At 36.4% G+C, this 27,260-nt stretch overlaps 1 protein-coding gene across 1 annotated transcript in view; it reads left to right on the top strand.

Moving 5' to 3' along the window:
* Positions 1 to 27,260, top strand: part of CTNNA3 (catenin alpha 3) — a 1,637,417-nt gene that overhangs the window by 1,205,678 nt on the left and 404,479 nt on the right. The window contains exon 11 of the mRNA XM_068548855.1: positions 20,905 to 21,105. Within this exon, the coding sequence (XP_068404956.1) occupies positions 20,905 to 21,105 (201 nt within the window). The remainder of the gene's footprint in view (positions 1 to 20,904; positions 21,106 to 27,260) is intronic.

Genomic DNA, 27,260 nt, shown 5'->3' with positions numbered 1-27,260 from the left:
CTTACCCTGTCACATCTCACCCCACCCCCTCCCCATATCCTCAAGTCCATTCTCTAGTAGGTCTGTGTCTTTATTCCCGTCTTGCCACTAGGTTCTTCATGGCCTTTTTTTTTTTTTTTTTTTTTTTTCCTTAGATTCCGTATATATGTGTTAGCATACTGTATTTGTTTTTCTCTTTCTGACTTACTTCACTCTGTATGACAGACTCTAACTCCATCCACCTCATTACAAATACCTCCATTTCATTTCTTTTTATGGCTGAGTAATATTCCATTGTATATATGTGCCACATCTTCTTTTTCCATTCATCTGTCGATGGACATTTAGGTTGCTTCCATGTCCTGGCTATTGTAAATAGAGCTGCAATGAACATTTTGGTACATGACTCTTTTTGACCTATGGTTTTCTCAGGGTATATGCCCAGTATTGGGATTGCTGGGTCGTATGGTAGTTCTATTTGTAGTTTTTTCAGGAACCTCCATACTGTTCTCCATAGTGGCTGTATCAATTTACATTCCCACCAACAGTGCAAGAGTGTTCCCTTTCCTCCACACCCTCTCCAGCATTTATTGTTTCTAGATTTTTTGATGATGGCCATTCTGACCGGTGTGAGATGATATCTCATTGTAGTTTTGATTTGCATTTCTCTAATGATTAATGATGTTGAGCATTCTTTCATGTGTCTGTAGGCCATCTGTATATCTTCTTTGGAGAAATGTCTATTTAGGTCTTCTGCCCATTTTTGGATTGGGTTGTTGGTTTTTTTGTTATTGAGCTGCATGAGCTGCTTGTAAATCTTGGAGATTAATCCTTTGTCAGTTGCTTCATTTGCAAATATTTTCTCCCATTCTGATGGTTGTCTTTTGGTCTTGTTTATGGTTTCCTTTGCTGTGCAAAAGCTTTTAAGTTTCATTAGGTCCCATTTGTTTATTTGTGTTCTTATTTCCATTTCTCTGGGAGCTGGGTCAAAAAGAATCTTGCTGTGATGTATGTCAAAGAGTGTTCTGCCTATGTTTTCCTCTAAGAGTTTGATAGTGTCTGCCCTTACACTTAGGTCTTTAATCCATTTTGAGTTTATTTTTGTGCATGGTGTCAGGGAGTGTTCTAATTTCACACTTTTACATGTACCTGTCCAATTTTCCCAGCACCACTTATTGAAGAGGCTGTCTTTTCTCCACTGTATATTCTTGCCACCTTTATCAAAGATAAGATGACCATATGTGTGTGGGTTTATCTCCGGGCTTTCTATCCTGTTCCATTGATCTATATTTCTGTTTTTGTGCCAGTACCAAACTGTCTTGATTACTGAAGCTTTGTAATATAGTCTGAAGTCAGGGAGCCTGATTCCCCCAGCTCCATTTTTCGTTCTCAAGATTGCTTTGGCTATTCGGGGTCTTTTGTGTTTCCATACAAATTGTGAAATTTTTTGTTCTAGTTCTGTGAAAAATGCCAGTGGTAGTTTGATAGGGATTGCATTGAATCTGTAGATTGCTTTGGGTAGTAGAGTCATTTTCACAATGTTGATTCTTCCAATCCAGGAACATGGTATATCTCTCCATCTATTTGTATCATCTTTAATTTCTTTCATCAGTGTCTTATAATTCTCTGCATACAGGTCTTTTGTCTCCTTAGGTAGGTTTATTCCTAGATATTTTATTCTTTTTGTTGCAATGGTAAATGGGAGTGTTTTCTTAATTTCACTTTCAGATTTTTCGTCATTAGTGTATAGAAATGCAAGAGATTTCTGTGCATTAATTTTGTATCCTGCTACTTTACCAAATTCATTGATTAGCTCTAGGAGTTTTCTGGTAGCATCTTTAGGATTCTCTATGTATAGTATCATGTCATCTGCAAATAGTGACAGCTTTACTTCTTCTTTTCCGATTTGGATTCCTTTTATTTCTTTGTCTTCTCTGATTGCTGTGGCTAACACTTCCAAAACTATGTTGAATAATAGTGGTGAGAGTGGGCAACCTTGTCTTGTTCCTGATCTTAGTGGAAATGGTTCCAGTTTTTCACCATTGAGGACAATGTTGGCTGTGGGTTTGTCATATATGGCCTTTATTATGTTGAGGAAAGTTCCCTCTATGCCTACTTTCTGCAGGGCTTTTATCATAAATGGGTGTTGAATTTTGTCGAAAGCTTTCTCTGCATCTATTGAGATGATCATATGGTTTTTCTCCTTCAATTTGTTAATATGGTGTATCACATTGATTGATTTGCGTATGTTGAAGAATCCTTGCATTCCTGGGATAAACCCCACTTGATCATGGTGTATGATCCTTTTAATGTGCTGTTGGATTCTGTTTGCTAGTATTTTGTTGAGGATTTTTGCATCTATGTTCATCAGTGATATTGGCCTGTAGTTTTCTTTCTTTGTGACATCTTTGTCTGGTTTTGGTATCAGGGTGATGGTGGCCTCGTAGAATGAGTTTGGGAGTGTTCCTCCCTCTGCAATATTTTGGAAGAGTTTGAGAAGGATAGGTGTTAGCTCGTCTCTAAATGTTTGATAGAATTCACCTGTGAAGCCATCTGGTCCTGGGCTTTTGTTTGTTGGAAGGTTTTTAATCACAGTTTCAATTTCAGTGCTTGTGATTGGTCTGTTCATATTTTCTATTTCTTCCTGGTTCAGTCTCGGCAGTTTGTGCATTTCTAAGAATCTGTCCATTTCTTCCAGGTTGTCCATTTTATTGGCATAGAGTTGCTTGTAGTAATCTCTCATGATCTTTTGTATTTCTGCAGTGTCAGTGGTTACTTCTCCTTTTTCATTTCTAATTCTATTGATCTGAGTCTTCTCCCTTTTTCTCTTGATGAGTCTGGCTAATGGTTTATCAATTTTGTTTATCTTCTCAAAGAACCAGCTTTTAGTTTCATTGATTTTTGCTATTGTTTCCTTCATTTCTTTTTCATTTATTTCTGACCTGATCTTTATAATTTCTTTCCTTCTGCTGGTTTGGGGTTTTTTTGTTCTTCTTTCTCTAATTGCTTTAGGTGCAAGGTTAGGTTGTTTATTCGAGATGTTTCCTGTTTCTTGAGGTAGGCTTGTATTGCTATAAACTTCCCTCTTAGCACTGCTTTTGCTGCGTCCCATAGGTTTTGGGTCGTCGTATCTCCATTGTCATTTGTTTCTAGGTATTTTTTGATTTCCCCTTTGATTTCTTCAGTGATCACTTCGCTATTAAGCAGTGTATTGTGTAGCCTCCATGTGTTTGTATTTTTTACAGATCTTTTCCTGTAATTGATATCTAGTCTCATAGCGTTGTGGTCGGAAAAGATACTTGATACGATTTCAATTTTCTTAAATTTACCAAGGCTTGATTTGTGACCCAAGATATGATCTATCCTGGAGAATGTTCCATGAGCACTTGAGAAAAATGTGCATTCTGTTGTTTTTGGGTGGAATGTCCTATAAATATCAATTAAGTCCATCTTGTTTAATGTATCATTTAAAGCTTGTGTTTCCTTATTTATTTTCATTTTGGATGATCTGTCCATTGGTGAAAGTAGGGTGTTAAAGTCCCCTACTATGATTGTGTTGCTGTCGATTTCCCCTTTTATGGCTGTTAGTATTTGCCTTATGTATTGAGGTGCTCCTATGTTGGGTGCATAAATATTTACAATTGTTATACCTTCCTCTTGGATCGATCCCTTGATCATTATATAGTGTCCTTCTTTGTCTCTTGTAATAGTCTTTATTTTAAAGTCTATTTTGTCTGATATGAGAATTGCTACTCCAGCTTTCTTTTGATTTCCATTTGCATGGAATATCTTTTTCCATCCCCTCACTTTCAGTCTGTATGTGTCTCTAGGTCTGAAGTGGGTCTCTTGTAGACAGCATATATATGGGTCTTGTTTTTGTATCCATTCAGCCAGCCTGTGTCTTTTGGTGGGAGCATTTAATCCATTTACATTCAAGGTAATTATCGATATGTATGTTCCTATTCCCATTTTCTTAAATGTTTTGGGTTTGTTATTGTAGGTGTTTTCCTTCTCTTGTGTTTCTTGCCTAGAGAAGTTCCTTTAGCATTTGTTGTAAAGCTGGTTTGGTGGTGCTGAACTCTCTCAGCTTTTGCTTGTCTGTAAAGGTTTTAATTTCTCCATCACATCTGAATGAGATCCTTGCTGGGTAGAGTAATCTTGGTTGTAGGTTTTTCTCCTTCATCACTTTAAGTATATCCTGCCACTCCCTTCTGGCTTGCAGGGTTTCTGCTGAAAGATCAGATGTTAACCTTATGGGGATTCCCTTGTGTGTTATTTGTTGTTTTTCCCTTGCTGCCTTTAATATGTTTTCCTTATATTTAATTTTTGACAGTTTGATTAATATGTGTCTTGGCGTGTTGCTCCTTGGGTTTATCCTGTATGGGACTCTCTGTGCTTCCAGGACTTGATTAACTATTTCCTTTCCCATATTAGGGAAGTTTTCAACTATAATCTCTTCAAATATTTTCTCAGTCCCTTTCTTTTTCTCTTCTTCTTCTGGGACCCCTATAATTCGAATGTTGGTGCGTTTAATGTTGTCCCAGAGGTCTCTGAGACTGTCCTCAGTTCTTTTCATTCTTTTTTCTTTATCCTGCTCTGTAGTAGTTATTTCCACCATTTTATCTTCCAGGTCACTTATCCTTTCTTCTGCCTCAGTTATTCTGCTATTGATCCCATCTAGAGTATTTTTAATTTCATTTATTGTGTTTTTCATCATTGCTTGGTTCCTCTTTAGTTCTTCTACGTCCTTGTTAAATGTTTCTTGCATTTTGTCTATTCTATTTCCAAGATTTTGGATCATCCTTACTATCATTATTCTGAATTATTTTTCAGGTAGACTACCTATTTCCTCTTCATTTGTTAAGTCTAGTGTGCTTTGACCCTGCTCCTTCATCTGCTGTGTGTTTTTCTGTCGTCTCATTTTGCTTATCTTACTGTGTTTGGGGTCTCCTTTTCACAGGCTGCAGGTTTGTAGTTCCCGTTGTTTTTGGATCTGTCCCCAGTGGCTAAGGTTGGTTCAGTGGGTTGTGTGGGCTTCCTGGTGGAGGGAACTAGTGCCTGAGTTCTGGTGGATGAGGCTGGATCTTGTCTTTCTGGTGGGCACGTCCACGTCTGGTGGTGTATTTTGGGGTGTCTGTGTCCTTATTATGATTTTAGGCAGCCTCTCTGCTAATGGATGGGGCTGTGTTCCTGTCTTGCTAGTTGTTTGGCATAGGGTGTTCAGCACTGTAGCTTGCTGGTCATTGAGTGATGCTGGGTCTTGATGTTGAGATGGAGATCTCTGAGAGATTTTCGCCGTTTGGTATTACGTGGAGCTGGGAGGTCTCTTGTGGACCAGTGTCCTGAAGTTGGCTCTCCCACCTCAGAGGCACGGCCCTGATGCCTGGCTGGAGCACCAAGAGCCTTTTGTCCACACGGCTCAGAGTAAAAGGGAGAAAAAATAGAAAGAAAGAAAGAAAGAGAGAGAAAGAGAGAGAGAGAGAGAGAGAGGGAGGGAGGGAGGGAGAGAGAGAGAGAGAGAGAGAGAGAGAGAGAGAGAGAGAGAGAAAGAAAGAAAGAAAGAAAGAAAGAAAGAAGCTATAATATAGTGAAGCAAAATAAAGCTATTGTAAAGCAAAGCTATACAGACAAAATATCACCCAGAAGCATATACATATACACTCACAAAAAAAAAGGAACAGGGGAAAAATTAATATATCCTGCTCCCAAAGTCCACCTCCTGAATTTGGGATGATTCGTTGTCTATTCAGGTATTCAACAGATGCAGGCACATCAAGTTGTTTGTGGAGTTTTAATCCGCTACTTCTGAGGCTGCTGGGAGAAATTTCCCCTTCTCTTCCCTGTTCACACAGCTCCTGGGGTTCAGCTTTGGATTTGGACCCGCCTCTGCGTGTAGGTCACCTGAGGGCGTCTATTCCCCGCCCAGACAGAACGGGGTTAAAGGAGCAGCTGCTTCGGGGGCGCTGGCTCACTCAGGCAGGGGGGAGGGAGGGGTACGGAGGAGGCGGGGCGAGCCTGCGGCAGCAGAGGCCGGCGTGACGTTGCACCAGCCTGAGGCGCGCAGTGCGTTCTCCCGGGGAATTTGTCCGGGGATCACGGGACCCTGGCAGTGGCGGGCTGCACCGGCTCCCGGGAGGGGCGGTGTGGAGAGTGACCTGTGCTCACACACAGGCTTTTTGGAGGCGGCAGCAGCAGCCCCAGCGTCTCACGCCCGTCTCTGGGGTCCGCGCTGATTGCCGCGGCTCGCGCCTTTCTCTGGAGTTCGTTTAGGCGGCGCTCTGAATCCCCTCTCCTTGCGCGCAGCGAAACAAAGAGGCAAGAAAAAGTCTCTTGCCTCTTAGGCAGCTGCAGACTTTTTCCCGGTCTCCCTCCCAGCCAGCTGTGGTGCGCTAACCCCTTCAGGCTGTGTTCACGCCGCCAATCCCAGTCCTCTCCCTGCGATCCGATCGAAGCCCGAGCCTCAGCTCCCAGCCCCGCCCGCTCCGGCGGGTGAGCAGACAAGCCTCTCGGGCTGGTGAGCGCTGCTCGGCGCCGAGCCTCTGTGCGGGAGTCTCTCCGTTTTTCCCTCTGCGCCCCTGTTGCTGTGGGATCCGCGCTGTTAGCCGCGGCTCGCGCCCGTCTCTGGAGTTCGTTTAGGCGGCGCTCTGAATCCCCTCTCCTCGCGCACCAGGAAACAAAGAGGGAAGAAAAAGTCTCTTGCCTCTTCGGCAGCTGCAGACTTTTTCTCGGACTCCCTCCCGGCTAGCTGTGGTGCGCTAACCCCTTCAGGCTGTGTTCACGCCGCCAATCCCCTTCTTCAGTTTTTATGCAGGTATCACGCTAGCAATGAATAGGACAGAACATCAGTTACTTGTCTTCAAACTCTCGTAGTTAGAGCCATGAGAGACTATTGATCATATACATATCATTTTGATAGGAAAATTACTACACCCCTACTTTCACAGTCATCAAGGAACATGTAAATACACAATGAACTTAAAAAGGACCAAGACATACTCACTGGATCAGTCTGATCTTAATGGAACAATCCATGGTATGTAATGCAACGATGTACAAACATAGAAAGAGGAAGTGCACTGTAGGAAAAGGAAATGGTTTAGCCACTCTTACCCATATACAGTATGACACTAATCATGTTTCTTGTAGTTAGTTGTTTAGGTGCTCTTTTCTGTCATTAGACTGTGAGTTCTTTTGAAGCAAAGACAATGAGTTATTTATCTTGTCACCTCCTTTACCCGGCAATATATCTAGTGGTAGGAGCTCTGTAAATACTCATTGAATAAATGAATTTTTAAAAATGCCAGTTTACAATTACTACTAGTTTTCAGGCAGAAAGTTGAGAGAGAGGAAAAATAATCCTGGAAGAACTAATGGTATTAAGATTTATCTGGGGGCATCAGGCATATATTTACCTTAGCAATATATAGTTCTTAACAATTGGTGTGTGCTTAGTCATCTAACTTTTACCTATTGAGGTTCACTCTTTAATAACACTGTTAATTAAAGATAGAGTATAATTTGAAATGGTAATCATTAACATGATAAGACTTATGTATTATGACATATAGTATTATTTTACAAAAAATAAATAAATGCTTTAGAAAAAATAAAAATTATCCATGATGATGCTACCTGTTAAAAACTATTAGGAGCTTGGAAATTTCTTTCTAGATTTTTTTCTGGAAAGGTATGTAATGATGTACTATATTATAAACAAATATATAAACATATATAGGATTTTTATATAAAAATTCTATTTTAATAGATATACAGCCCGATTTTTCCATTAAAATTAACCCATAAGTATCCTTTTATGCAATTTAAATATTTTATAACTTTAAAAATTTTTATAACATTCCAGAAAATAAAGGTATTTATATTCACCACTGTTTAGTTTGCGTTAGAAAATAAACTCATTGATAGTTATTTCAGTCACTAACTGCAGTTTAAATTTTATTCTGACATAAATCTACATATGTATAGGAGGGCATCTTGGTTTACTAGAAAAGGAATTTCTTTGAGAGTAATAATTTTGGGACTGTCATTTTCTGACCTAACTCCACCAATCCATTGCATAGATTGAAGAGTAAATTCATTTCTCTAAAATGTTTAATAACTATTCCAGTGATTTTTTTTGCTGGCCATTGCTAAACTGCTCATAAATATTTCTGTACCTGTCACAGAAACAATTTTAAAGTGCTGTTTTACCTTTTAATTAGGTACCTCTTCCACAGCATTTCCATAAACTGGGTCCATTTACACGGTGTTAATACATGTCATCAACTTTAGACAGCACTTTCACGTGGATACCCAATTTATAATTAAGGTGAAAACCTTTATAATCATTCTCTTGAAATTTTAATTCATGATAGTTTCACTTAGAGATCTTAATAAAGTTCAGTAAGTTGCATTGTTAATTATTTCTGCTTGATTACATCTTACCCATTAGAAAAAAAAAAAGTTTAAATCTAACAAGAAGAGATTTTTAGTATCCTTATTTTAATATCTGAATAAATCCTTGTTTATTCAATAAGATTTTGGATTCAGTGTATGTTTTCAGAGTTAAATTAGAAAATCAAATAGCAGTATTTAAATACATAAAGCACCAAGAAAAGGAGAACTCTTTAGATAAAAATTACTGATGCTGGTGAAATTGGGATTTAGTTCAGAGGTTATGGGATGGCTATGAATAGGATTCATTAGAGAATCTTCTAAAGAGTGCTATGGGAGCTTCATGGAGGGGTAACTAACAGACACAGACTCTTTAGAAATCTGAGTTAATATGAAGTATATTGAGTCCCCTAGAAAATGGTACCTATGTATTTTGAACAGTATATTTTACCCTTCACTTTTTATCAGTCCTTATAATTTGCTGTCCAGTTACATGTAGTTTTGCAGGGATTTCAATATTGTTAAAAACAATCATGTTGATCCAGAATATTTACACTGATTCAGGGTTTGGAAATCACACCTTGTATTTGCTTCTAACCTCATGGACTTCTTTGTCATGTGTATGGCAAATTCCAGATTTTAATAGATTCCTTGAAACAGTTACTAATGAGACTGAGAAAGAGAATTTATCTCATGGAGAGGGATCTACTTCGTGAATTTTTGTGCATCTGAGAGCAAAATATAAGAGAAATATAAATTTCAACAAAAGAACATTGTGATTGAGTTTAAAATAAATTTATTGACTAGGAAAATGAACTTCCCTAAGGCATATATCCAATAACAGTCTTATCTTTTTTAATTGTTAGCTCCCCCCCCCCCTTTTTTAATGTGGAGAGATATTGTATTTTAGAAAGTAATTGAAATAATCAAACTGCATACTTAATATTCTGGAAAAAAATTAAATTTGCCAGGTTATAAACAACTCAGTTGTTACTAATTTTATCTGTACATTTGCAATTTTATGTGCTTTATTCTTTGAGTTTCTGTTCTACTATATGTGTCATATACCTCAAGGAGTTCATTAAAAAGGTCATCCTAGTGCGGGATTTTCTTCTCTCTTTGCTCAAAAGTACAAATTTCAAAGTTGGTCACCCAAGTTGTTTTGTATTTTGAACTATAAGCAAGGAATAGCACTCAAATGAGTACTGATTGTTTTTTTTTTTTTTTACAAGAGTATCCAGCCACAGAGGCCTCCAGCATTAGCATCCAGTGTGCAGAAACTGAATGGTTTCATTGCATAATATAGGAGAATTGCTCACTACTGTCTGTTCCTGCTGACAGTCCTGATGTTCAATCTAGTAATATCCCCAAAGCTATTTTTTTTTAAACCCAGTGCTTTGATATTAGCTGTTACTGGGTTCTTGGTCTATGGGAGAAGAAGCAATGGGACAGTTAGCATGAAAGAGCTCAGTCTAGGAGGAGTCAATGCAAGAAAGTATGGGCTGAATAAGAAAACCTAAGGTTTGGTTTACTTTTTCTGTTTGTTTATTTTGCCAAGATAAGGGCAGCATAAAATGCAATAACCTAGACTTTTGCTCCGACATCAGAGTAGGTAAATAACTGAGGCATTAAATTTCATTTGCTAAGTTCTTCTTCTATGGCCGTCTTCTCTGCTGATGTCTCTAGTATGCTTTAGGTTCCCTCTAGCTATGATGTCTCTATACAGATCCAGAATACTGACATTACTAGAGCACTGTCCATGTGAGAATTAAATTAATTAATTTGCAGAATTAAAACTATCCCTCTAAATATGCTTAGATGTGAATTGGGCGATTAGGATTGACATGTATACACTGATGTGTATAAAATTGATGACTAATAAGAACCTGCAGTATAAAAAAACAAACAAACAAACAAAAAAACAACTAATACTAAACTTTCTTTGGGTTATTTGTATGGAAATATGTTAACATAAATGTTTCAGACATTACATGAAATTTCTAAAAATCTTATATGTTCTGGTATAATGTTATAAGTCATAATTCTAGTTATTACTTTAAAATGTATATCTCAGAAATAACTAAATTTCCTTGTCAATTGCATTATTATGAACTTTCATCAAATCTTTAACCGTGGTCCTTTTTAAGTCTTTTGTCATTTACAGTCAGTTCTGGGTGTACTCTGATGCTTTTGCAAAAATATTCCTATAAAAGAGTTTCATCTTCAAGGAATTCATGGAAAAGACTCTGAGAAGTACAGGTTTCTGGTAACTGACTACAGTGCTGAACTGAATGAATAAGCATTTTCAGAACTTTAATGGAAAACTGATGAATTCATAAAAGTGCTAACAAAAGATCAAGATGAAAAAAAAATTAATTACATGGGACTGAGTGAACTGGTGAGGATGATTATAATTTTTGTGACTTTCTTTTTGAATAAAAAAAAAAATCCCACAAGGACTCAGAGGCCAAAAATATACAAATCAATTATCACTGCAAAGTGAAGGAGCTGTTACATTGGAGGATTACTGGACTGAATGTCAATATTATGACATAGTATGAGTGTGTTTCGTGTTTGGTAATTACAATCATTGTTGCTTTTGTTGTGGTCATCCATTTACAATGCTTGCTGTCAGTTTATTTATCTCTTGTAAAAAAAGAAAAAATATATACTTAGATGACATTTCATGCCCAGTTAAAATTAATGTGAAAACGTATAATGCATTCAGGTACATAATATTATAAACAATCTTTTGCACCATTTTTATAAAATTTAGAAAATATTTTAGACCTATAATTTCTCCTTCCCATTGTACATTTGGGGTAGCTGAATAATATAATTATAGAATAACCATATTTTAAAGCCAGATGAGACCTTACCATTTCTAGGACCTTAGTAGGTGGGATAAACTTGATTTCAAGCTATGGCTCAATTACTGTAACTCTGAATTTTGGAATGATACATTTCTGCTCAAAGCCTTGATTTCTTCATCTTTAAAACTGATAAGATGATACAGCTACTTTGGAAGGCAGTTTGGCAGTTTCTAACAAAGCTAAACAAACGTATGAGTACCAAGGGGGAAGGGGAGGTGGGATGAATTGGTAGATTGGGATTGGCATACATACACTATTGATACTATGTATAAAATAGATAACTAATGAGAACCTACTGTACAGCACAGAGAATGCTACTCAGTGTTCTGTGGTGACCTAAATGGGAAGGAAATCCAAAAAAAGGGGATATATGTATACATATAGCTGATTCATTTGCTATACGGTAGAAACTAACACAACATTGTAAAGCAACTATATTCCAATAAAAATTAAAAAACAAAAAACAAAAAAACCTAAACATACTCTTAACATACGACCTAACAATCACCATACTCCTTGGTATTTACCAAAATAAAATGAAAAGTTACATCCATACAAAAACATGCACATAGATGTTTATAGCAGCTTTATTCATAATTGCCAAAATCTGCATGCAAGCAAGATGTCCTTCAGTAGGTAAATGAGTAAATAAACTGTGGTACATCCACACAATGGAATATCATCCAGTGCTAAAACGAAATAAGCCAACAAGCCATGGAGGAAGCTTAAATGCATATTACTAAATGAAAGAAGCCAATCTGAAAAAGATACATACTGTATGATTCCAATTATATGACATTCTGAAAAATGCAAAACTGTGGAGACAGTAAAAAGACCAGTGGTTGCCAGGGGTTGCATGGGGTACAGATAAATAGGCAGAGCACAGAGGACTTTTAGGGCACTGCAACTGTTCTGTATGATACTACGATGGTGGATATATGTCATTATACCTTTGTTCAAACCCAAAGAATGTAAAATAGCAAGAGTGAACTCTAATGTATTAAACTTTGGACTTTGGGTGATAATATTGTGTCAGTGTAGCTTCATGGACAGTAAAAAATGTACTACTCTGATTGGGGATGTTGATAATGGGGAGGCTATGCATGAGTGGGTAAGTGGGAACCTTTGTACTTTCTGCTCAATTTTGCTGTGAACGTAAAACTTCCCTTAAAAATAAAGTGTTTTTTTTTTTTTTGAAAAAAAATTGATAGGTAAGAGACCTACCTCTTAGGAATGTTATAAGAATTTAATGAAATAATGTGCATATGTTGATTATGATATGCACGTTATGGAAAACAGGCATTCCAAAATTATTTGTTAAAAACTCAAGCAAATTGACGATCAGAGATGTTACTGTGTAAAAGCTAGGAAGGAGTTGGGGAAAGGATCAAACTTTTTCTTAATTATATTCTTGGAAAATTGAAGAATGTTCAAAATTCCTACCACATTAATTATAGATATCTGTAAATTATGAATGTTATTGAATATGGAAGATTGAACATTATTAGTTTTCTTCCAGTTTAGAAGCTGAACACAGTGCTTAAAAGTCTAAAGTGGACTTGGCATTGAATAGTGAATGTTTGAAGAATCTTCTTTGCTGTTGTAATTGATGAACCAATATTGATTCATTAACTACCTTCTGTAGTTTACATTAGGGTTCACTATGTGTTTTAAATTCTATGGATTTAAAAAAAAAAATTATGGATTTTACAAATGTAATAATGACATGCATCCATCATGACAGTATCATACAGAATAGTTTCACTATGCTGAAGATCCCCTGTGTTACATCTATTCATTCCTCCCTTTTTACCCCTGAATCCCTGGCAACCACTGATTTTTTTTTTTTTACTGTGTCCATAGTTTTGCCTTTTCCAAAATGTCATATAGTTGGAATACTGCAGTATGTAACCTTTTCATATTGGCTTAATTTATTATCAATATGTATTTAAATTTCCTCCATGTCTTTTTGTAGCTTGATAGTTAATTTATTTTCATTGCTGTATAATATTCCATTGTATTGATGTATAACAGTTTGTTTATCCAATCTCCTGTTGAAGGATATCTTGGTTGCTTCCAAGTTTTGGTAATTATAAGGCAAGCTTCAATAACTGTTCATGTGATGTTTTTGTGTAGATGTAAGTTTTCACCTCATTTGGGTAAATACCAAGTAGCACAATTGCTGGATCACATGGTAAGAGCATGTTTGGTTTTATAAGAAACTGAAAAATTGTTTTTCAGAGTGGCTGTACCATTTTGCATTTCCACCAGCAATGAATGAGAGTTCCTGTTGCTTTGTATTCTCCTCAGTACTTGGTATTCTCAGGGTTCTGAATTTTGGCCATTCTAATAGGTGTGTAGTGGTATCTCATTGTTGTTTTAATTGCAATTCCCTGATGATATGTGATGTTAAGTGTCCTTTCATATGCTTACTTTTCATTTATATGTCTTCTTTGTTTGGGTGTCTTTGTTAGATCTTTTGCTAATATTTATAGACTTTTTTATTTTTATTGTTGAATTTTAAGAATTCTTTGTTGATTTTGGATACCAGTCCTTTTGCAAATATCTTTTGCAAATATGTTTTTCTGATCTGTGCTTGCCTTTTCATTCTCTTAACAAACCGTGCCTTTCACAGAGCAGAAGTTTTAAATTTTTATGAAGTCCAATTTATTAATTTTTCCTTTCATTTTTTATACTTTCAGTGTTGTATTTAAAAAGTCCTTTCCATATTCAAGGCTACCTAGATTTTCTCCTAGGAGCTTTAAAGTTTTGCACTTTACATGTAGGTCTATGATTCCACATGTAATTTATCCTTTACATTTTTTCCCCCTGGGTAGAAAAAATACTTGAAAAATTAGTAGCTTCCAAGACAAAATACACAGTCAAAAGAATAATTTTCCAAAGCTGAAAGCAACTTTTACAAATTTAAAGTGAACATGTGTCAAAAATTCACTATCGAGAGACGCCAAGATGATAATACTTGTTTAAGGAGAACTGGATAAAGAAAGAATGGTTAAATAAAATTCTAACTTAGAAAAAAAACTGGTTCATGGTCCTATAGAACGGTAAAAATGTGTAACCTTCAGGATTATGTTTTCTGTAAAAATTATTCCCATCTCTATCAGATAAAAATATATTTGCATTCCTGTGTGACAAGAATTATTTACATAGCTAAGCAAAATGAGCATCTAGAGAACTGTAAAACCCCTACAGAATTGTAAAACATCCTAACCAACAGTAAATAGCAAGTGGAAAAAAGATACACACTGCTGGAGAATTAGATATCTGCCAGGTAGGCTTGGTTCACAACGTCTGCCCAGGAGGACACTGAAGGGGCAAGCGATAGTACCTTTTGCCTATTTCTAAGCTTTTGATAAATTTCTTTGCTTCACAGAGAAAACTGTTGTAAGAGCCTACTTAAGACTTATGAAAAGAAATCTGAAGACTTCAGTTACTTTCTTTGTGTGTGTGTGTGTGTGTGTGTGTGTGTGTTTATTTCTATAGAATTGTGTCTGCATAAGTACAGCAGAATTCCTTTAAGTATAGTTTGGTAAAGAACTAGTTTGGGAATAGCAATCTTTATTTTTCTTTTGATTATTGTCAGAAGTGGGTCAAGTAAGTTTGAGCTGGTTAAAGTCCAATGAAGAATAAATAGCTTATAGTGCAGAGAAACTAGGCAAACTTTTGTGATAAAGGTTAACAAAACTTCATTAAAATGATGAGATAATTTTGACTATCGTATTTTAGGAAGAATAAAAGATAATGAAAGAAAGTAATTCTTACCAATATTTTATAACTATAAATGGAGTATAACCTTTAAAAATTGTGAATCACTATATTGTACACCTATAACTTATATAATATTAATATTTTACATCAACTATACTTCAATAATTTTTTTTTAATTTTTAAAAAGAAAGTAATTCTTTCTGGTTGCTAGCTTTTAAACCCTTTACAGAAAGGGATTTACCTTATTTATCTTTTACATCATCTACATTTTCTAACACATAGCGCAATACTTAGGTTCAGGAAAGGAGACAGAGGAAAGGTTCTAAGGATGTAGAAAAGGGATATGAAATTTCAAAAAGTTTTACATTTAGCTACATACATGTTCTTTATTCTCAGAAGAGTACTTGCCTAGATATTTATGCAGGATATTAGTTATTTGGAGAACAATCATCATGATCAAATTCTTACTAAAAAAATTTTGGCCACCTTTAAGTAGATACATAAACAACAATTAACTTATATACTGGTGTATTCCATTGGCTTTATAGCTTCTTTTTTTGGGGGGGGGGGGTGAAAGAGAAAAATTACTGTGTAGTTGCCTATGTAATGAATTTTAAATTTACAGGTAGAGATTCAGGTGTGCAAAAGGAAACATTTTCTTATACTTAGTTAAATCTCTGAGCTCATATACAATGGGTTGCTAAACTTAATCTTGCCAGTTTAAGAAACTCAACCTCTTTTGGCTTATAATTCAGTCTCTTTGGAAAAAAAGTTTTCTCTTTAGAAAAATATTCTTTTCTCTCTTCTCCTTTCCTCCTTAGAATTTTGTTTTACATATGCAGATATCAGGGGAGGAAACAGTTTGTGGTAGATTATTCCCCATTCAATGGATTATAGCATAAACTCTCTACCTCTTCAGGTTTTGCCATTGATGTATCCAAAGCCCAGCTTTGGGAATTAAAAGAAAGCAACTTTAAGTGTGGCTTTTGTGAATAAAATGTCCTTCTACTTTAGGTCTGTTCTTTGGGTTATGGATTTATAAAATTCTGCTTTGGATGTTGTTTTCTACTTTCCCTGAGGCAAGTTCTAGCTTTAATTGTAGAAAACTGAAGAATTAAGAACAAAATTTTAAATGTATTTCAAAATCTTATTGTGCTACACTTGCTGCGATGACTGAAGATGGAGCCACCCAGAGAAGTTTGCAACAAATGAAATGTCTTGTAGTCTAAGATCAGTTCCTTTATTGCCCTCTTTATTACCATTTTCCAACATAATAAAAATCATCCTTTGCATCTCAGGATAGCTATAAAATGAATGACAGTAATTGCTAGTAGTTCAGCAATTCTCTGCTCTTAAAATAATGTACTTTAGGATTTGCAGTAACAGTAGGACATTTCACCCGTCACCCCAAATCAAATGTTAAGCTGACACTCTGAAACAATTAAGACAAATCTTCAATCAGTCCTTCAAAACATATATAATACAGTTAACCCCTGAACAACATGGGTTTGAACTGCACAGGTCCACTTTTATGAGGATATTTTTCAACAGTAAATATCACAGTACTACACCGTCCATGGTTAGTTGAATCTGCAGAGGAACTGGGGATACAGAGGGCCAACTATTGATACAAGTTATATACGAGTTAGTGCCAGCATTGTTCAACGGTCAACTGTTTCCCAAGTGTACTTCTTTTATAATAACATATTTTCTTTCTTTTAAACCTCATTGTAAAAATTATGTAATTGTTAAATCCAAGTACATGTGTAGTGAGAATAAAAATAAATTGGAGGTAGAGCTCCTAATGATTTTTTCTGCGTCTAACAAGTAAACTCATTCCATCAGCGAAGACTTAAGAGATACGTCAGTAGAAAGTTTTATACAAAGTATTTGGTGTTTTATTTCTTTCCTAGAGGTGTGGAGTTATATATCTAGACATAAAAACTCAAGCTATCATGAAGGCCTTTTTAACTACTTAAGTTCACCTGAAATAAAGAAATACTTGTTTTCAAGACATTAGCTTAATGTTTATTTACTGTGTATATGGGAGGTGCCCAATTTTTTTTTTCTTTTTCTGGCACTCTGTTTAGAATTTCATGCAAATAATTGTTGCTGGCATTTTGGGAAACATTCAGAATAATGGGGAAGTGTCACAATAATGGAAATCTTGCAACCCTTTCCTAATGCTTCTGCGCTATATTTAATCTTAGTAGTTCAAAAGATCATTTAGCCATCATCTCCAACCTTCTCAGTATAGCTGCTTCAGATAAACTCTGGGTATATGCTTCTTGTCATTTATTTTCCTTATGTTATTTTATATTGTATATTTTCATGTAAGATTTTTATTTCCATATCTGACCTTACCTCTATGGTTCTTCAACATAATTAACACCAGGGCTTCTGATTGTGTTGCACAATCTAAAGCAATAACCACACAAACTTCTATAAGGCCAAGCAAAAAAGAACCAGGAAAATTCTTACTGTATTTTTTATTCTCCACTTAAAGTAATAAAATAAATTGTGAAGCATATATATCATTGTTTTAAAGAAGTGAACATTCATTGTTAGTGAATATTTTTTTGTATTTTTTCCAGTGCAAAATTCATAGGAAAAAATAGTTTGTGACAGCTATAATTTCACCTTTAATTAAACAGAAATTACTGAGTTTATTAGATAATTAATTTTCCAAAAATGAACAATGTTTTTTCTTTCCTAAATATCTTTTCACTTTCACAGAACTGAGAAAAACAGCTCTGCAATCTAAAATTAAGCACCTTCAGTGAATACAGATTAAACATGCATTGAATACGTATATATTGTGTTTGCTTTTAAAAAAACTTACCAACCTACTTGGAAAATAACAGCTTCTTAATGTGTCATTAAAGGGCACATCTGTGGATTTTTAAAAAACTGATCATTATTATGCCTTCCACATTTATACTTGCACTTCAGTTCCAAGGGAAACATGATGGTGATGATACACATGTGCTTTCTGTTGAGATGGGACTGTGCCTGGATTTATTACAGGCCTTAATGACACATTCATAACTGAATGCTACAAATTAGGTTAAAACTCCAGTGAATTTATAATGAAGGTTTTCCGTACTTAGTCTTTTTCATGCAAATGAACTTACTGTCCTTAATAGGGCTTAAATTGACTAATTTTAATGCTACAGAAATGTGTCTACCAATGTTCATAACCCATGATTTAGGATTTAGACAAAATAGTGTACTGTTCCCAGGTGCATCTTACAAGAAGACTTCATTCATTCATTCAACAAACATTCTTGTTAACCTAACAGGTGCTATGCACTGTACCAAAGTCTAGATACCTCAAGGAATAAGATAAAATTCCTGCACTCACATATATTTGTTAGTCTACTAGAGAGATAGTTTCATTAGTATATCGCTAAAACACAGAAAGAAGCTCTAATGAAAACATATAAACCATTTTATGTGAACCCCAAACAACTTGGAACAAAGTTTGCCTTGTTCTAGGTCAGCATGGATTTCCTGAGGCAGGGCATTTAACTAGTGTCTTAAAAGAATAGTAAGGAATTCCCTGGTGGTCCAGTGGTTAGGACTTTGCCCTTCCACTGCAGGGGGTACGGTTTTGGTCCCTGGTAGGGGAACTAAGATCCTGCAAGCCATGAGGCATGGCCAAAAAAAAAAAAAAAAAAAAGAATAGTAGGAGTTGAGCAAGCAGACCAGAGGGGATTGGCAGTTACGATATTGTGATTTAGAATAAGAGGTATATCTTTGTTCTTTTCCTGTTTCTGGCACAGAGCTCCTAAAACCCTTGGAATATACTGAGTGATGAGGGCCATAAAGCTGTCTTTTGTATGTTAATGAGGTGACTTTGGGACCACCCCCGCCCCACCCAAGGATGGGGGCTGGTTGACAGGGCAACCAACCATGTGGTTAGAACTTTTAGTTCCACCCCTTTACCTCTGGGAAGGGTAGAGGGGCTGGAGGCTGAATCAATTGCCAATGGCCAGTGATTTAATCAATCATGCCTATGTAATGAAGCCTCCATAAAATCCCAAAAGGATGGGTTTTGGAGAGCTTCTAGGTTGATGAGCACATGGAGATTTGGGGAAAGTGGCATGCCTGGAGAGGGCATGGAGCTCTGGGCCTTTCCCCATACCTTACCCTCTGCATCTCTTCCATCTGGCTGGTCCTGAGTTATAAAAGTTAAATCTAGTAAGTAAAATGGTTCTCTGAGTTCTGTGAGCTACTCTAAGCAAAATAATCAAACCTAAAAAGGGGGTTGTGGGAACCTCTGATTTATAGCTAGTTGGTCAGAAATATATGTAACAACCTGAAGTTGGACCGGCGACTGAAGTCCAGAAGGGGGGAACCTTCAAATTGTAGCAGAAGCACAGATAACGATCTAGGCTTTTGGCTGGTGTCTGTAGGGGGGTGGGAAGGGGCAGTCTTGTGGGACTAAACCCTTAACCTGTGGAATCTGATGCTATCTCCAGGTAGATGGTGTCAGAATTGAGTTGAATTACAGGCCACCCAGTTGGTGTACAGAGAGTTGCTTGTTGGTGTGGGGAAGCCTCCACACACACACACACACACACGTTGACATTGGGTCCAGGAACCCAAAAGAACAGTCTAGGTCAAGGTTCTAATATGCCCACAGGCACAGAGGCATGAGGAAACATGGCAGATTTGGAAATTTGTAAAATAGATATAACTAAAGCATGAGGGACATGCAGAGGAATAGTAGATATCAGGTCTAAGAAGTTCACCAACGACCATATTCTTTGACAGTTTGGATATTATGCTCTACGCAGTAAGAGGAAGGTGTGACTCTGCAAGGAAATAGCTTTATGAATACCTGTCTTGTGTAGCTTACCTGCAGAAAGTCAGCAAATCCAGGGAGAGGGAGAGGGAGAGAGAGAGGGAGAAGGGGAGGGGGAGGGGGAAGGAGAAGTTAACAATATGTTCTGGAATTACTGAGGCCTTTTTGTTGTAGTTGTTTTCTCTGTGTGTTTTGAAGTAATAGAGTCTTTAAAGATTTGGGGTGGGGATTCATTTAGTAAAAATAGAAACCATTTCTTTAGTATTCTTTTAATTTCTTAGAAATATCATTGCCCATGCTTGTTGATAGTCTACATATTTACTCAGCTCCACTCATTAGTTTTATTCTGGGAGTATTAATCATTTTATAGAAAAAGAAAACATTGTTGTGCTATACTAATAACTCCCAGCTGTCTTCACGCCCTAATCATGCAAAGAAGGAAGGAGAGAAAGAGGTCTGGAGATACTCTTCAGGGTGAGCAAATTTCTCTGGGATTCATTTACTTCAAGTCAATCAATCTTTTTAAAGCCCTTTTTTATATATAAGTCTTTTCACAGATGTAGTGAGGTTATTGCTTTACAATATAAAATTATATATTTCACCGTTTTCATCATTTGCTAATTTATAATATTTCTGTAATTGTGTTAAATATCGTACATCAGTGAACATTAGTTGAATGGAACACCATAGTTATATTTTTCTATATATTTAGGGCAGGTGATTTTTTTAAGAGTTTCATAAGCGGCATAGTATTGTGCTTAATCAGGATTAAGTATTCCATCATTATACATTTTATTTTTGTTTTAATCTAGAATCTTTCCTTAATTTCCGTCTGTAAGTCACTCAAATCTAAAATCTAATCTACTGGAACTAGAATCTAAAATAAGATGCGATCTATAAAATTTACTGATAAAAATGCAAAATTTTTATTTTACAAGATGAGCTATTAAAAAAGGTATAAGCAAAGTCACATCTGTATTTTTTCTTCTTAGTTGTCAATGTCTTTTATTCCCAATGTGCACATTATCCACAACCAGAAATTAACATAAATTATAGTATGCTAGATTTGCGTGATTAAAAAAAAAAAAAACCACAAAACTAATTCGACCTGTTCACTTACAGAGAGCCATATCCTAGAAGATGTCAACAAATGTATCATAGCCTTGAGAGACCAGGATGCTGATAATTTAGATCGAGCTGCAGGTGCTATCAGAGGACGGGCCGCAAGAGTTGCTCACATTGTCACGGGTGAAATGGACAGTTACGAGCCAGGAGCTTACACAGAAGGTGTGATGAGAAATGTTAACTTCCTGACAAGTACTGGTAAGTCTCTGTCCCCAATAACAGCTGCTCTCTTCCTGACATTTGCATCTATATAACTACTAAATATTCATACATATGGAAAGAAGATCTCAGTCTGTGTGGCTTGTTTCGAAGTAGATTGCTCTGATAAGGGCTTGCATCCTGTGGTTGTGTGATTTGAAATTTATCTCTGGGAAGTAAATATATTCACTGGAGAAAAAAGGCTTTTATAAATATATGCATTATATAAATTACCCACAGGCCTTTAGCCACTTGTGAATGTTTATTAATGCTAGAGTTGTTAGGAGATATAATTAGGCCAGATGTGATAAGTATGTAATAGTTTCCAAGCCTTCTTTTAGCTGTCTGATTGGTAGCCCCCAGGTTTTTGTTTACATTGCTTAAACAGAGCAAACTTGTCCTATGTTTCCAGAGAAATGCTTTCTACCTTCTTTTGTAATCTGTTTGCAAAACACCATTTTGTTCTTTCACATAATCTTTGATTACTTAAGAAATACGGAACCAGGATTTTGTTTTGGTTGCAGCACCGAAGTTAATATTTTCTGAAATCAGCTAATAAATGCTTAGTTGTTGAATCACACATTAAAATGGTATTCTTATTTTAGCACTGTTACTAACATTTCTCCAAGACACTTACAGAAAATTCAAAGAAGCATTTAAATTCATATGAATTCAGAAACAGTGGATACAGTTCGAATGAGGTCAGCCAACCATTTTTAGAAATCATCATGGCAGTAGTTTTTCTTGTGAAAAGCCTTTGTGATCTGTGAAAACCGCAGGTTGAATTTTTCTTATTAATTACTTCGTAAGAGGAGGGTGACAGTGGACCCATGATCCCTAAAATATTTGAAATTACATACTGAAGTCATTGATCCTACCTAGAGAATTGTTCATGTTACGCATGGGGCGTATTAAATTTGGATGTACGTATTTGTTTTGTGAAAGGGGTGGAAGGGATGGAGATGGGTGATTTGTGGGGAGAGGAAGCTGCTCTTTGAAATTAACAAATATAAGCTTATCAACAGTTGAATAGCCTTCATTAGGAAATAGCTCTGAAGAGCTATACCACAAGGTAGGCTTGGCAAGTTTTGTAGAGAACTGATGATTAGTGGTTCTCTTTTCCTAGAATGTTGATACAGAACTCATTAATGAACCTTGGCGCGTAGTCTTCTCAGTATCTCTTTAAAAATATTTCTAAAACAGTGACATGCTTAAGATATACTAAGGAAAGATGAAGGAGGTGTATTTGCAACTCTTGATATGATATTTCTATACTAACTCCTCAAAAGTCACTGGTGTCACGAATAGGGTACAGGGTAGTTGCTTTATCAGTGAGGTGCGACGATACATTTACTTGCTTAAGGAGATAATTGTGTTGGAGTAGTTCAGCATCTCTTCCCTAAACTCAGTTTAACTGGTCCTTTCTCGTTGGTCAAAATCAAGTACAGAGTTCTCTGATTTTTTTCTACCTTCGGGAATAGAATTGTAAGTAAAAAGAAGACGGCACCGGTGGTTCTCCTTTTAGCCGGTGAAAAATGCCCTATAGGGAACTGACTAAAGTCTACCAAAATGGTACCTATATCTTGCTTCTGTCTCAGTTTTGTAATCATATTGGTAATGTCTTGTGAACACACTCTTATAGTCACCATGTCTGTATGAGGTACTAAGTTTATAGTTTTATTCTCTATAGTATAGCGCCCATATCTGGACTTCATATGCAAAGAAGTGGAAGTGAAATTTTGAAGTGTCCAGAATGTGAAATGTGTTGTGGGAACACTCCGTTCACAATCAATTCTTATAATCTGAAATCAGAAAATAAAAATGAAACAAAGTTATTTACACATTTAATTACAATTTTGTCAATACCTGTATGATTTATGATGACCTTACAAGATAACTAACCAATATGGCTACATTATCATTCAATCAGAAGAGAGAGAAATCCTTTTTCCTCTAATTACTTGTATGTAACTTTAATTGAAATTCTCCAGGTAAATTATGTCCTGTACCCCAAATACAAATACAATAAATATGGAATAATCCTGGGTTATTCTGTATAAGTCACATCTTATTAGTAATATAACAGTATAGTTTATGACTTTACAATTTTGTTGTTTTAGTTTTTTACATACTTTTTGGCTTATCTTAAAATCTTCTCATTTTGGGTTTTTTATGTCTAATTTCAAACTTTGCTCCAAACAGCTTTTCTTGAAATTTATCAAAAGCGTGCCTCACTAAAGGGAATTCTGAGCAATAAATTAGATGAAAATGCTAATTTGATCAGTTTGATCTTAACCAAAGCTGAAATATGTGAGCATTTTCTCTCCCATGGAGATATTGTCTATGAAAAATACTTCCAACTATTCTATCCTCCACAATTAAGTAACAGAAGATGTTCATCTTTGTTCACATCTGCTCATAACTTGGACTTATTATTTATAAATAATCATCAAATTAAATAATTCAAAATGTCATGTTTTATGTTATGAAGCCTTAATAGCTCATATTTTAGCAAGTGAATGGTCTGTATATGTGGCCTGTTTTTCTCTTTCTTTCTTTTCCTTTTATGCAGTTCTCAGGTCTTAACCCTTTTTCCTGAAAATAACTCAGTAAGGAGCTATTGTGAACTGTTCTTATTAACAAGACTTTCTTATCTTTGCACAATTTGCCTTTAAAGTACTGGCATCAATGATGAAACCTAAGTCATGCTTATCTAAATCACAAAGAATGTTTTTGGAACATTGCACCTTTGCTTTTAATCAGACTTTGTGGCTCGTTAGCACATTTTCAAGATTTGTTGATCTTCTAAGTGTTTTATCAGCACTTAGAGAAGCCCTGTTACATTACAGGATTTGCATTGTTCATAAAATCAACCAGCTGGTTTTCAGTGAAATGTAGGCAACATCTGGAATGCTGCATTTCATTCAGACTGAGGCGGAGTATTGTAATCTCCATGAGAAAATTTTATTCCACCCAATTCTTCCCTGTTACTGAGCTCCTCTACCTGTCAGGAATTCCCGATAGGGTAGAGAAAATATTAGCTTTTTTGTTAAAAGCAAGCCTTCTGGATTGCAATGTGAAGGCTTAGAAGTTGTATACCTAACATCAATTTCAGTTTTTTCACACTAGGCTGGGAGAAAACCTAAACCAAGAGTGGACACACATAATATTTTTTGTGAGTGATTTATGAATTCTGTCAATTCAGAAATCAGCAGGACCCAAAGCATCTTTTGCAAACACTCAAACTCCACCTGGTTTCAAAGTCAGCTAGGCTCATGGACCAAAGCACAACAAGCACACAACTGAACCTGACCAAGACATCCTAGTGGCCTCCAACATTGGCAACTGGTAGTGATGGCAAATAAAGTGTCATTCATCAAGTACCCTTTCAGGCCCAAACTTGAACCCTTTCCCCTGTTAGAGTGGAGAAGAGTCACATAGCTGCAATTTTTCTTCTTAAAGGCAAATGAGACAGTTGAGAACAATTTAGAGTCAATAAATATTTCCAAATTTTTGTTGTAAATTTTTCTTGTGACCAGTTGAAACAACGGATAGACTTTTAAGATGAATTTCTCTAAAAAACATTTTAAAAACTTTAATAGCAGTCAGTAATTCCGATCAATTTCCTTCATTTAATAGTTTTCATATACAAATAGCCTGCATTTTTGTAGCCTAATTAAAACATTTTTTAGCTACTGCCCTTATGTTGCATCTCTGTCTATAATCTTAAATGGCTATAGGATATAAAACAGAAGCTTTAGTTCCAGCAGTCTTTGCCCACTACAGTCCAGCAGAAGTTGAAACTCAGTGGTCCACATACTGGACGTGATTCATTGTGACTCAGAGAATTCTTATGTGTCCAGTAGAGTTTTGACCAACAAAGTTTTATGTTTTATTATAAGAATTACTTTCTAATTATATATGTGAATATATATACATATACACATATACATACATATATATATATCCAGATTAATGGCCTATCGTAACAAATTGGAGGGTCTGGCAACACTAGAGCAGAGTTTACCATGGAAACGAAAATGGCTGGAGCTTAGTAGTGTCTTTCTTTTGGTTGAGACTGGGCCATAGTCTCCTTTATTACCTCTCATTATATGCCCAGTCTGCTTTGCTCACTTAATATACCTACCTGAACTTTGCAGGCGTTTGAATTCACCTAAACGTGAATTTCTGTTTTTTTCTTCCTAGCATGGGCCAAAAGGCACCTTCTACTCCATCTAAGTTGATGCTTTCCCAATCACATGGGCATGCCAGGATCATTTCTGCCTTTAGGTCTTGTCCATGCTGTACCTGTCATTTTGAATACCCTTGCGCCTTATTTATCACATCAAATTTTATCCACCTTTCAAGAAACAGCACATACCCCCGTGTCCTCTAGAAACCTTTTTTTTACTCTCTCTGGAAATAGCGAGCTCTTCTTGGTCTCCTGTGCTGTAGATTTTAAAGGACTTGCCACTCAGGTACATTGTTCCAGGCAACTATATGTTACTGATGAACTCTTCACGTATATTTATATAGAAATGACTTTTTCTTTCAAAACAGAAGTTAAGTTATAGGAGAAAAGAGAACTCGTATCATTTCTCTTTGCATCTCTTCCAAAGCCTACCATAATGTCTTGTGTGTGCGAGATTAAAATGAAACAGAACAAAACAACTCTTGAATTGAACCTATATGCTTATGCTAATTTTATTCCAGCAGTGAAACACCTTTTCTCCTCTACTGGCCCTCTACAATTATAATTATTCTTTACAGCTTTCTCAAATGCCACCACCTTTACAAAGGAGCTTCTGATTCCCTTTCAGTTAGAATTAATTGCTCCATTACCTGTGTTACCATGGATGAGCTTATCCTCTAGTTAATGCTTATTTCACTTTGCCTTGTATCATAATCAGCCATTTACATACAAGTTTCTCCCACTAGATTGTAACGTACTTAAAGGTAGATACCACACTTTATTTATTTTCATAGTTCCCATTAGCATTTTATGCATTGTAGGAGTACTCAAGTCCTCCTCCCAATTTTTTTTTTTTTTTTTAAATTATTAGCACCTTTAATTATTGTTTATTTATTTATTTTTTTGGCTGTGTTGGGTCTTCGTTTCTGTGCGAGGGCTTCCTCTAGCTGCGGCGAGCGGGGGGCCACTCTTCATCGCGGTGCGCGGGCCTCTCACTATCGCGGCCTCTCGTTGCGGAGCACAGGCTCCAGACGCGCAGGCTCAGTAGTTGTGGCTCATGGGCCCAGGTGCCCGGCAGCATGTGGGATCTTCCCAGACCATGGGTCGAACCCATGTCCCCTGCATTAGCAGGCAGATTCTCAACCACTGCGCCACCAGGGAAGCCCCCCTCCTCCCAATTTTAAATTTAAAATTCATTGTAAGATTATACTGTGACACATTCTCCTATAGTTAAGCAAGAGGAAAAGTTATCATCTCAATTTGTGGGGGAAAAAAACAAAAACAAAAAAACAAAACTCAAGAGCAGTAGACTATGTCAAAGGCTGGGGCAGAGAAAAGATCAGGGAAGTGATTCATTACTGTCCAGAGTCAGATATTAGCCATTTTCAGAGAACTTCAGGTCAGATTCTTAAAATGTTCTTTAGCAAGCTTTTGAACAAGCGATCATGACTTTTGTATACACAATTACTTCCAAGAACCATCCTTGAACTGCATCTGTTGAAAGATCCCACTAAACCTATTTTCACTAATGGTTCCAGCAAATCCCTCTAAAGGGTAGCAGCCGTGCCTTCAAATTCAGAAACGTATGCTGGCAAACTTCCTTCCCCTGGTAGCAGTCTGAGACAGGCCTCTGGGATTATGCACTTTCTTACTTTTGGCTTCAGCCCTAATCTGACACCCTTTAACACAGTCAGAGAGCATTAATAAACCACTTCTATCTGCATATCACTTGGCCAGCCTGGATAACCAGTGTCTTCTTGTTGGTGATGCCAAAATCAAAAGTTAAATGACAATTTAGCCTCTTTAAAGAAGAGTAAGATCCCCTGGCCTTAGAAGTACTTCTGTTGCTGCAGAAGTTTGGGACTTTGAACTAACATTGTGAATTGAAGAAAGAAGCTTCTAACTTTGAACTAACATTGTGAATTGAAGAAAGAAGCTTCTAGAGCTTCTGAGTGGAAAACCT

Source organism: Eschrichtius robustus, chromosome 7 (genome assembly GCF_028021215.1).
Source record: "Eschrichtius robustus isolate mEscRob2 chromosome 7, mEscRob2.pri, whole genome shotgun sequence".
In the NCBI taxonomy this organism is placed as follows: domain Eukaryota; kingdom Metazoa; phylum Chordata; class Mammalia; order Artiodactyla; family Eschrichtiidae; genus Eschrichtius; species Eschrichtius robustus.
This window is presented reverse-complemented; position numbering and strand designations above follow the sequence as displayed.